At 32.2% G+C, this 12,267-nt stretch overlaps 1 protein-coding gene across 2 annotated transcripts in view; it reads left to right on the forward strand.

The window, feature by feature from the left end:
• LOC139495185 (uncharacterized) overlaps window positions 1-12,267 on the forward strand; it is a 56,379-nt gene that overhangs the window by 43,485 nt on the left and 627 nt on the right. For both annotated transcript variants that reach the window (XM_071283391.1, XM_071283397.1), the window contains exons 34-40: window positions 692-845; window positions 1,392-1,548; window positions 3,814-4,216; window positions 4,625-4,742; window positions 8,395-8,578; window positions 11,215-11,311; window positions 11,855-12,031. In XM_071283391.1, the coding sequence (XP_071139492.1) occupies window positions 692-845; window positions 1,392-1,548; window positions 3,814-4,216; window positions 4,625-4,742; window positions 8,395-8,578; window positions 11,215-11,311; window positions 11,855-12,031 (1,290 nt within the window). The remainder of the gene's footprint in view (window positions 1-691; window positions 846-1,391; window positions 1,549-3,813; window positions 4,217-4,624; window positions 4,743-8,394; window positions 8,579-11,214; window positions 11,312-11,854; window positions 12,032-12,267) is intronic.

Raw genomic sequence — 12,267 nt, forward strand, 5'->3', positions numbered from 1 at the left:
TCCTGTATACCGAACGCTTGTATGATTTTACACATGATAGCCAAGTTGAAAATTTTCATCACATTTTTCTCTGGAACTACAATACAAGGATTTTTGAAATTTAATTTTAGGGTTTATATAAGTCAGCTATACCGTGTGATGCGTTTTCAGATTCATCACTTGACAACTTCCTGTTTACCGAACACATTTATGATTTTACACACGATAGCCAAGTTGAAAATTTGTCACATTTTTCTCCGGAACTACAATACAAGGATTTTTGAAATTTGGTTTCAGGGTTAATATAAGTCAGCTATACCGTATGATGCGCTTTCAGATTCATCACTCGACAACTTCCTGTTAACCAAACACTTGCATATTTTTACACTATTAATATTATCCACTTGCGGCGGGGGTATCATCAGTGAGTAGTAGCTCAGTTTCACTTGTTTTAAACTAAAATGGGAAATTTTTTATAAAACTGTTTCATTCATAACATAACTTAGTTTCCCAAGAACCTTGATATGAAAGTATGTAAAAAGAAGATGTGCAAGAATTTCTAATTGTACCCCAAATTCAATGGTCACATGGATGCTTTTTTGGGGAGGTTTTCTGACATCCAGTGATGTTGTATTATTGGTTTCAGTAGACCTTTGATTTGTTTAATTTTTATTGAATATATCATTATTACTAAATTCTTTTTTTCCAACAGTCTATCCCAGAATTGACAACAGGAGAAAAATATGTATTAGGTTTAATTAAATCAAGGCTAGTATTTGAGCCTGAAGTCAAAGATACACATACAGCCTTAATATATGATAGAAGTGAAGTCCTGACATTTGATGGAAAATTATTTCAGACTAAAGGTTGGTGTCACGTTAAGGAATATTTGATTACCAAAGCATTAATTGAACATGGGTATGAGTTTATTGATAAAAAATTTTGCAAAGCAAACATGAAATATTTTAAGACCAGGACGAAAGGTTGGAAAATTTAACTACCACTGGATCCGACTAAGACTATATGTTGAGTAGGACCTTATATTGCTCATCAACTAACCCCTCTATGTTCTGTAACCTAGTGTTGAAAATAAGATGAGTAGTAATTTTGAAAGCCAGTAAAATGGTTCTTCATATCGATGGGAGTCAAAAAGTACATCTGAAATTTTTCAGAAAATCTATCAATCTACAATTTAAACCAATGGGTCACGAATTTAGATAAAATATTTGTTTTTATTGGGTGAAGAAAATAGATGTGTATACTGGGCTGAAAGGTTTTTAAAATCAACTTCATGTAGTCATCATGGTTATCGAATGCTGTTTTAACTAAAAATTGTGTTATATAAAACCCTAACATTTGATGTAAGGAGGGCACTTGTCCTTTTACTAAGTTTGTACTTTTGTATGTTTCAGGTGACAGTACATGCCCACACTTAATGGCTGCAGACATTAAACATGGTCAATTTGCAGTGGTGTATTCAAAAGAAGGAGTGACAGTTGTAACCAAAAAATCCATGGTAACAATTTACAATGGTGGCCAGGTTTTTATTAACAGTTGCAACACACCAGTGTAAGTTTACAGTTTGTTATCAGCATCAATTAACCTAACTACAGTACTGTCGAGCCTGTTCATTTAATTATATCTGCAAAAAGAAATTCAATCAGAATAAAAAAAAATCATGTTTTAAGCCACTTTATTTATTTGAGCAATTAGTTTTCATGGTTATGGACATTGTCAAATTCTGTAAGATGATACTGGCACTTATTTTGACTGTAATTGGCATCTTAAAATGCCCTGTATTTAACATGTACTGAAATTTGCATAATGTTTGTCATCAACACTTTATAATTAACACATAGCTGAGAGGGGGATAGAGCAGATTGGTACCCCGAGAATACATTGTCAACCGCAGCGAAGCCAAGGTTGACAATGCTTTTTCAAGGGGTACCAATCTGCTCTATCACCTCTCAGCTATGTGTTATTAAATTTATTATACTGAATGTTCCAGCATTATTGTCTTTTACAAATGAATTTTATCTAAAAGTATTTTCTAATAGAGTCTCAATTTCTATGTATTCACGTATTTAAGAACGGTACAGGTATTAGAAAAATCAACAGAAGTGAAGTAAATAGACAATAATGATGCATTGACTTGACATATCAAGATATACGGATTCGGCCCGAAATGGGAAAAAGATGGGCTATCTAGAAAAAAAAATATTTTCAATTGTTGTTATTGTATAGTTGTTATTTATTTGAGTTTTAAAAATTTCTTGGGATAATCCCCCTTTTAAAAGACCTCATATCTGGCAGAGAAATATACATCACAATGAACATGATGAAATGTACCTCACCTGTTATAATAAATCGATGGTGAACGAAATAGTTTCAGTATGGAATAAGATATCAACAATAAGCATTACACATAATGATTTATAGGAATAGTTAAAAAAATATATATATATATGTTTTTCCAACAATTGTAAAAGAAATAAGTTTGAGTCATTCCACGCTTTGTTGTATAGTACATTGGAAACAAGGACAAGCTGAAGAGTTCATCATGAATATTTAAATATAGTTCTGTCTCTACTTTTCAAATAATTCAAAAATTGTTACCTGCTCAGCCATGTGATAGAGTAAACTAACACCCTCGTATAAGCCAATATTGGCATTTTAACGTGAAGTACAGTCGACTCTCGTTATGTCGAAGTCAGCCAGACCAGAGAAATATTTCGAGATACACGTAGTTTGACTCAAACGAACACCGGAAGTTCAACAATCTAAGGGACACAACTCTTGCTTAGCTTGGTAAAGCTAAAATAAATCTGGGTGAATATGGCAAGGGATCGATATTCTAGTATCAGATCGATGTATTTGTATGTCACAGTCTTTTACAATTATAATGACATTATTTATACTTATTCAATTGTTTCAATTAAAAAAAACCTATGGCTTTTCCAAGAGAGTAATTTCCAATTGATAGTTTCGTTATTCAGGTCGGTTATAGCTGATAAAATTGTTTATTCTCGGATACAAGAGATTTAAGAAAATTTTGATTTCTATTCATTTTGTTTTATCTCACTCTTTCTTTTCAAAAGAAAATATAACAAGATTAAAGACGCCGTTTGAGTAGTTTTTAGGTGATCATCAACGGAAGCCATAATCCTCACTTTATACACACCCACTTCTATTAGTGTAAATCATAAATTAATTGTTTTGTAAACATTTTAGATACCTTTTCATGAACATTAACAATGTATCACTAATTATTTATATAAATGAAAATTCCATAAAAGACAATCTTAGGTAAACACTCATGAAAATAGCATGTCATAAATCAATACAGTGGTCAGTGACTGGAAATTTAATTACACGTGTATTGTCAGATTAACTTTTCAATCCATTTAAATCCCGGAGGTATTGTTTTGACATACGTGTATTAGTTCGAGATAAAAAATGAATTTTGAATGCTTTTGTAAACCTTGGGACCGTAAATTTAGTTCGACTCAACCGAAATTTCGACTCATCCAATTTCTACTCGATCAGGAGTCGAATTGCATACTTTTGTATGGAATAAAGTTCGGGACCACGTGAAAACTTGGACTCATCAGAAATTTCGAGTCAACCGAGTTCGAGACAACGAGAGTTAACTGTATAATAAAATTAATTAATGTACTTTTTAATAAAATTAGTTAATGTACTTTTAAAGTGTATCATGTTTTTTTAAGCGTTCACTAATGCTGTCTATATGATATACATCAGTGACTTTGGTGGTATTTGTATAGCAAACTATTGTTTGTGTTTTGACAAAATACATTTTCCCCTCTTTTACAGAAAATTACCATACGAAACGGATGAAATGAAGATTATAAAGAAAAGTGTGTCCAGAGTTATTTCCCTTGGTGATGGTATCACCATTTCCTGCGACATAAACAATTCACATTGTAACTTCAGACTGAAACATCATAAAAATCAAACAATTGGACTGCTAGGAAATAACGATGGAGAAATTGGAAATGATTTCCAGAAACCAGAAGGGTCAATCAGTCCAAGCGTTGACCAGTTTGTTTCTGGTTATGAACTAGACACATCAAAGTTCTGTCAGTCAACATCTACTGGTATGCTTAGTCAAGTTAAAGCCTGTGATGACATAAATCAGAAATGTATGACATTGTTTACTGATATAGATTCACCAATGGCTGTATGTTTCCTAAAGGTGGATGTTACTCCATTTCTTGTAAGTCATAATAGAAATGTCATGGTAAAAAGTGAAAGGGTTAATACCCATATTTTATAATTGAGAAGCTTTTTAAAAAGCAAATTTATTATTTTTACTCAAATGGTTTTTGTGTCAGTAACTCTCTTCCAGTTACAGTTCAAACGAAATGATCACTAAATAACAGACTATCAAGGTCTGGGTCATTGAGAAGAATTATAAAAAAAATATTTGTTCATGTTTGTTAAATTCCTTTCTTTAAAACATGTATCACTGCTTCTGGAAACATAATTTTAAATCCCAAGGTAGGGGCAACAAAATAACATTTACACAAAATGCTGGACATTTCATTGTTAAAACTTAAACTTATATACAAAAGATATGAAATTGAAATAATGCACAATTGAATATTATTTTTCTTGGTTACAGGAATCATGTCAAGAAAGAGTAAAAAGTTGTATGCCAAGTGCAATATGTCCATCAGTTCATGCCTATATATCTAAGTGTGATATAGTTGGAATAACAGTAGAACCATCACAACAGCTAGGTAAGACTGGGCTTTCTATAAATGTTTCTGTGTTTCTAAAATATTAACATGATTAAAGCACAAGAATTTCACTTGCAATGTTATATTTATTGTTATCAATTTTAAAATTAAGAACATTTTTAGCTCACCTGGCCCGAAGGGCCAAGTGAGCTTTTCTCATCACTTGGCGTCCGTCGTCCGTCGTCGTCGTCCGTCGTCGTTAACTTTTACAAAAATCTTCTCCTCTGAAACTACTGGGCCAAATCAAACCAAACTTGGCCACAATCATCATTGGGGTATCTAGTTTAAAAAATGTGTGGCGTGACCCGGTCAACCAACCAAGATGGCCGCCACAGCTAAAAATAGAACATAGGGGTAAAATGCAGTTTTTGGCTTATAACTCAAAAACCAAAGCATTTAGAGCAAATCTGACATGGGGTAAAAATGTTTATCAGGTCAAGATCTATCTGCCCTGAAATTTTCAGATGAATCGGTTAATGGGTTGTTGGGTTGCTGCCCCTGAATTGGTAATTTTGAGGAAATTTTGCTGTATTTGGTTATTATCTTAAATATTATTATAGATAGAGATAAACTGTAAACAGCAATAATGTTCAGCAAAGTAAGATCTACAAATAAGTCAACATGACCAAAATGGTCAGTTGACCCGTTTAGGAGTTATTGCCGTTTATAGTCAATTTTTAACCATTTTTCGTTAATTAAAGTAATCTTTTACAAAAATCTTCTCCTCTGAAACTACTGGGCCAAATTAATCCAAACTTGGCCACAATCATCTTTGGGGTATCTAGTTTAAAAAATGTGTGGCGTGACCTGGTCAACCAACCAAGATGGCCGCCACGGCTAAAAATAGAACAAAGGGGTAAAATGCAGTTTTTGGCTTATAACTCAAAAACCAAAGAATTTTGAGGAAATCTGACGGGATAAAAATGTTTATCAGGTCAAGATCTATCTGCCCTGAAATTTTCAGATGAATCAGTCAATCGGTTGTTGGGTTGCTGCCCCTGAATTGGTAATTTTGAGGAAATTTTGCTGTTTTTGGTTATTATCTTGAATATTATTATAGATAGAGATAAACTGTAAACAGCAATAATGTTCAGCAAAGTAAGATCTACAAATAAGTCAACATGACCAAAATGGTCAGTTGACCCGTTTAGGAGTTATTGCCCTTTATAGTCAATTTTAACCATTTTTCATAAATTAAATTAATCTTTTACAAAAATCTTCTCCTCTGAAACTGCTGGGCCAAATTAATCCAAACTTGGCCACAATCATCTTTGGGGTATCTATTTAAAAAATGTGTGGCGTGACCTGGTCAACCAACCAAGATGGCCGCCACCGCTAAAAATAGAACATAGGGGTAAAATGCAGTTTTTGGCTTATAACTCAAAAACCAAAGCATTTTGAGGAAATCTGACTGGGATAAAAATGTTTATCAGGTCAAGATCTATCTGCCCTAAAATTTTCAGATGAATCGGTCAATCGGTTGTTGGGTTGCTGCCCCTGAATTGGTAATTTTGAGGAAATTTTGCTGTTTTTGGTTATTATCTTGAATATTATTATAGATAGAGATAAATTGTAAACAGCAATAATGTTCAGCAAAGTAAGATCTACAAATAAGTCAACATGACCAAAATGGTCAGTTGACCCCTTTAGGAGTTATTGCCCTTTATAGTCAATCTTTAACCATTTTTCATAAATCTAAGTAATCTTTTACAAAATCTCCACTGAAACTACTAGGCCACAATCATCTTTGGGGTATCTAGTTTGAAAAATGTGTCCGATGACCTGGCCATTCAACCAAGATGGCCGCCACGGCTAAAAATAGAACATAGGGGTAAAATGCAGTTTTTGGCTTATAACTATGAATTCAAAGCATCTAGAGCAAATCTGACAAGAAGTTAAATTGTTAATCAAGTCAATATCTATCTGCCCTGAATTTTTCAGATGAATTGGACAACTGGTTGTTGGGTTGCTGCCCTCCAATTGGTAATTTTTAAAGAAATTTTGCCGTTTTTGGTTATCTTGAATACTATTATAGATAGCGATAAACTGTAAACAGCAATAATGTTCAGCAAAGTAAGATCTACAAATAAGTCAACATGACCTTAATGGTCAATTGACCCCTTAAGGAGTTATTGCCCTTTATAGTCAATTTTTAACAATTTTCATTAATTTGGTAAATATATGTAAATTTTTACCAAATATCGTTCTCTGTTACTAATGGGCAAAGTTCATTATAGATATAATTGTAAGAAGCAAAATCGTTCAGTAAAGTAAGAACTTCAAACACATCACCATCACCAAAATACAATTTTGTCATGAATCCATTTGTGTCCTTTGTTTAATATGCACATAGACCAAGGTGAGCGACACAGGCTCTTTAGAGCCTCTAGTTCGTAAATCTTAGTAATCTTTTACAAAAATCTTCTCCTCTGAAACTACTGGGCCAAATTAATCCAAACTTATCCACAATCATCTTTTGGGTATCTAGTTTATAAAATGTGTCCGATGACCCGGCCATCCAACCAAGATGGCCGCCATGGCTAAAAATAGAAGATAGGGGTAAAATGCAGTTTTTGGCTTATAACTCAAAAACCAAAGCCTTTAGAGCAAATCTGACAGGGGATAAATTGTTTATCAGGTCAAGATCTATCTGCCCTGAAATTTTCAGATAAATCGGACAACCCGTTGTTGGGTTCCTGCCCCTGAATTGGTAATTTTAAGGAAATTTTACTGTTTTTGGTTATTATCTTGAAAATTATTAAAGATAGAAATAAACTGTAAACAGCAATAATGTTCAGCAAAGTAAGATTTACAAATAAGTCAACATGACCGAAATGGTCAATTGACCCCCTAAGGAGTTATTGTCCTTTATAGTCAATTTTCAACAATTTTTATAAAATTTGTAAATTTTTACTAACATTTTCCACTGAAACTACTGGGCCAACTTCATTATAGATAGAGATAATTGTAAGCTGCAAGGATGTTCAGTAAAGTAAGATGTACAAACACATCACCATCACCAAAATACAATTTTGTCATAAAACCATCTGCTTCCTTTGTTTAATAGTCACATAGACCAAGATGAGCGACACAGGCTCTTTAGAGCCTCTAGTTTTGTTTATATCACCATAATTTGAGTGGTTTATCTTTAAAAAAAAAACAAAACATTTATTTACTTAAATACTTTTGATTCAATTGAAGATTGTAATTTTACAGGTTATTGCAACAAATATAAACAGGTTTTTGAAAATGCAACTTTGTTACTGCTTTTTTTCTCTGAAATAATGCCTTGTCGGGTATTATTCAGGGCTTTTTTTTCTGAAATAATGCCTTTGTCATATGTATTATAATGGAAAAGGCTCTTAAATTAAACTACACACAAAAAGTAAATCATATGTTGATGTACAAGTAGCAACCTTATTTCGGATAGACCCTTCAAGGGAAGATAATCTTGATTGTCAACTTTACCATAGGGCAGTATTACTTTTATTTTAGTCCAACTTCTTTAAGGGGAGATAATTGAAAATACATCTTATGTTAAACTGCAACATTGGGTCAGTATTACTGTTAATGCTGACTCACATTATCTTGAGTAAATGTTTAAAAGTGAACATAGAAGGTGTAGTATGGTTAATACTTTTTCTTGTTTTAGATGTATGTAGACAGATTTATCACTCAACAGAGGATCTCCCATCCAAAGCCTTATTAGACATTGTTATAGTCCTGTATAAGGAGGACAAAGATTATTTCTGTTTACCTTGTATTGAAACACTTGTAAGATATCTACAGACCTGTGATAAAACTGATGTAAAACTGACATTCATACAGTTTGACAGGTACGATTAAACATGCAAATTTCAATATGATAATACAAAAAACTAAAATACATGTAGGTTTATATATAAAAAAAATCCTAGTACATGTAATACAAATCTGTTTGCTTAGATACCACCAAGAAAGAAACTGTATCATTCTATCATGACTGTTTAATCTGCTATTAAAGAGAGGTGATATCAAAGGGACATTCACATTCATAAGTTGACTTAAGCCATACATAAAAAAAGGAAAAGACAAACAAACAAATAATAGTTCACAAAACACAACATACAAAACTAAAGACTGAGCAATAAAAACACCACAAAAAACGGGGGATGATCTCAAGTGCTCATCTGCAGATCTTGCTCCAAATGTGGCACCCATTGTGCTGCTAATGTTAGTTCAAACCCTAGTAATAAGTCTAATTTGGTAGGTCACATTCAGGGAAAAGGAAATGGGACTTTAGTTTTGACATTTGGAACATATCCCCTATCATCTGTGAAACTGATTTCAATAACAGTCAAGCAACTTGTGATGGCATCAGTAAAATTTACGAAGAAATTATTTCAAATTCACAACTTTGAATTCTTGGTTTAATAGCTTCCTTGTGACAAGCAACCCTTTATTCAAAAAATCATGTTAGGAAATACAAGCCCTTCAATATTGTATCAGCTTGGAGATATTTAACCCTTATGCAGGCGCTACTTGTTTGTTGCCACACAGAAATGGAAAGTTTACAATTGGAAAGCTGAAATCATCTCTTTTGTCCTGATTTTTGTTTTCAAGACCCTTATTGTCAGTTTCTAGATGTAAGTTAAGATATGAGTCACAATTAACTGTATCTGTTGTATCAAATAGCTCTAGTTGATGTGTTAAGGTGGTATGGGAGTCTAAAATAAAAATGATAGAATTTGTTCATACTTTGCCAAAATGTAGTATCTATTGATACATGTTCAAAAATATTATAAAAATGATACGTCACCGTGCATTTTCTCAAGCTACAGGTTGTGACAAAATGACAGATTTTGTATGGATTATACAGGAAAAAACACAATTTTGTGAATAGAAACTAAACAAAATGATAGAATTGTTAAATACTTTAGGAAAAGATAGCTTTCAGACAATGCTTTGAGAATATCAAAAAAAAAGATAGGGTCACCGTACGTTTTTTCCGGCTAAAAGACAAAATAGAAAAATTCCATGTATAATCCTTCAGAAAATGCACTGTTTTAGAGTTATCTCCCCTTAAAATGCCAATTTGAAAATATCTAAAAACAACCAAAAATAATCAACACTTGTAACAATATTAATATTTATAAGTTATGTTCTTATAAATTGGTTCTTATAAATGAAAATTCACATTAAATATCTGCATTCCCGCATCAAATTTTGCTAACTTGATAGAAAATACGGACCTTAGCTTCTCTGTTTTTTACAATCCAAGATGGCGAAGACACCCATACCACCTTAAATTACATTAAATAACACTTTAATTACATTAAATTACATTGAATTACATTAAATTACATTGAATTACATTAAATTACATTGAATTACATAAAATTACATTGAATTACATTAATTACTTTAAATTACATTGAATTGTGTTTTCACTTGTATTTGGATAATATAACTTTTTGTGATATAACAGGTTATTGCAGTATTAGACCCTGTTCACACTAGCATTTTTTTAATCTATCTTATTTGAATTGATCTAAATAAAACCAGTTAGCGTTCACATTATCCTAATCAAACGATCTCCATCTGTCTAATCTGAACCAGTGCGTTCACACTACAATTAAAAACGCAATCGATCTGATCTTTTTACCAGTTAAACTGTAAACATTGCTATAAATAGAACTAATTTATCAAATTCATGTGTTGATACACTGATACACACACTTGAAAAAACAATTGGATAAAGTTATTGTTTCTCTTGAATCACAAGTTAAAATTTTGATACTGGTGTTATTGCAGTTTCCTTTAATTTTAGAAAAAAAATTTGTAGCATCGAAGTTACAACATGACGAAATGCTGCGTTTCCTCAGTGAAAAGAAAAAATTAAAGAAGAAAAGACATTTATACTACGTTGAAGACAACATGTTTTCAGTTTGTTTTACGTGCATGTACACAAAGGTCTGTTAACAGAGAAATATGGATTAAACAACGTACCACTGATATAGTTTTGCCGCTATACATGCGCATACATTATTTTCAATTCAATTGTACTAGTTTAAACCGATCTCTGCGTTCACATTTAAAGTAAGGTCGGTTTACTTTAGATCAATTCAAACTAAACTACCTCTTTTGGTGTTTTAGTTTAGACCGATTGAAGATTGATTCAAAGCGTTCACATTAGCCTTAAAACAATCTTAAGTGAACCGATCTAGTTTAAATCGATATAAATGTCCTAGTGTGCAGATATACAAGATGTGATCAATAGCACCAAATATTTTGTTTTTAACCAATTAGCTGTTGGTTTTATATTACTTTTTAAAGTAATTGCCTTGTCAAGAACATGCAAGAAATATTTTCTAGACATTAGGCAAACACTTATCAAATTAATTATTTTATACACAATTTGAGGTATACATAGTTGACATTTAACTGTTTAATCACATATTATCACAAAAGCCTAATATTTATTCTATTTAAGCCATACAACCTCTTTGCATGATGTCCTCATGGAGGGAACACAACATGGATTCAGATTACATTCACAGAAGGTTGTGACAATCATCAAAGATGGACAGGTATATTTAAATTATGACTTCTCATGTGAGTAGAGTTCTAATAGGATGTATGAATGTTTAGCAATGTTAAACTATATGTATTTAATTAATAAGGCACCAGTCATATGTTTTCAATAACTGTCCTATTTTGCCTTTTGAGCCATTGTTGTTACTTATATATATATATGGGTGTCATCTGACCAAATTTCTGAAAGTAGCACCCAAACTTTACCAAATTACCTGAAATTTTACTTTCATCAACTAGGAGTACATAGGTAGATTTTTCTTTGTTAAAATTAGTTCAATATTTCATTTATTTTAACATAATTTTTTTCCATCAATTTTCTAAAACTACTCAATTTTGATTTCTTAGAACAAATGAATGACTAGAAAAATGAATGAAAAAAAGCACTTTTAAAAAAGACAGAAAATAGCACCTACAACTCCCAGGGCTTTACATTTGCAAATTAAGAAACAAAAGATGTACCTTTTTATCTGATTTTATAATGTGTACGCTACTATTAACAATTTCTCACACTAATTGATAATTACACCATATTTCAGGACTTATCTAAGGAGGAGTACAACAAGTTGAAAGACCATTATGTTACAAACAATATCATTCTAAATATTATATCAAAGTATTCAATCCTTAAATATAAAGGTTTGGTAGGAATAGACTGGGATCACAGAATTGTATCAATTAACAGTATACTGGAGGAAACAAGAGAACTGCCACAGGTCAGTGGATAGGACACAATAAGTTTATAGATATAGAAAGATGGGGTATGAGTGCCAATGAGACAACTCTCCATCCAAGTAACAGTTTATAAAAGTAAACCATTCAAGGTTAAGGTACGGACTTCAACACGGAGCCTAGGCTCACACCGAACAGCAAGCTATAAAGGGCCCCAAAAATAACTATTAAGAAACCATTCAAATGGGAAAACCAACGGTCTAATCTATATAAAAATCTA

Source organism: Mytilus edulis, chromosome 1 (genome assembly GCF_963676685.1).
Source record: "Mytilus edulis chromosome 1, xbMytEdul2.2, whole genome shotgun sequence".
In the NCBI taxonomy this organism is placed as follows: domain Eukaryota; kingdom Metazoa; phylum Mollusca; class Bivalvia; order Mytilida; family Mytilidae; genus Mytilus; species Mytilus edulis.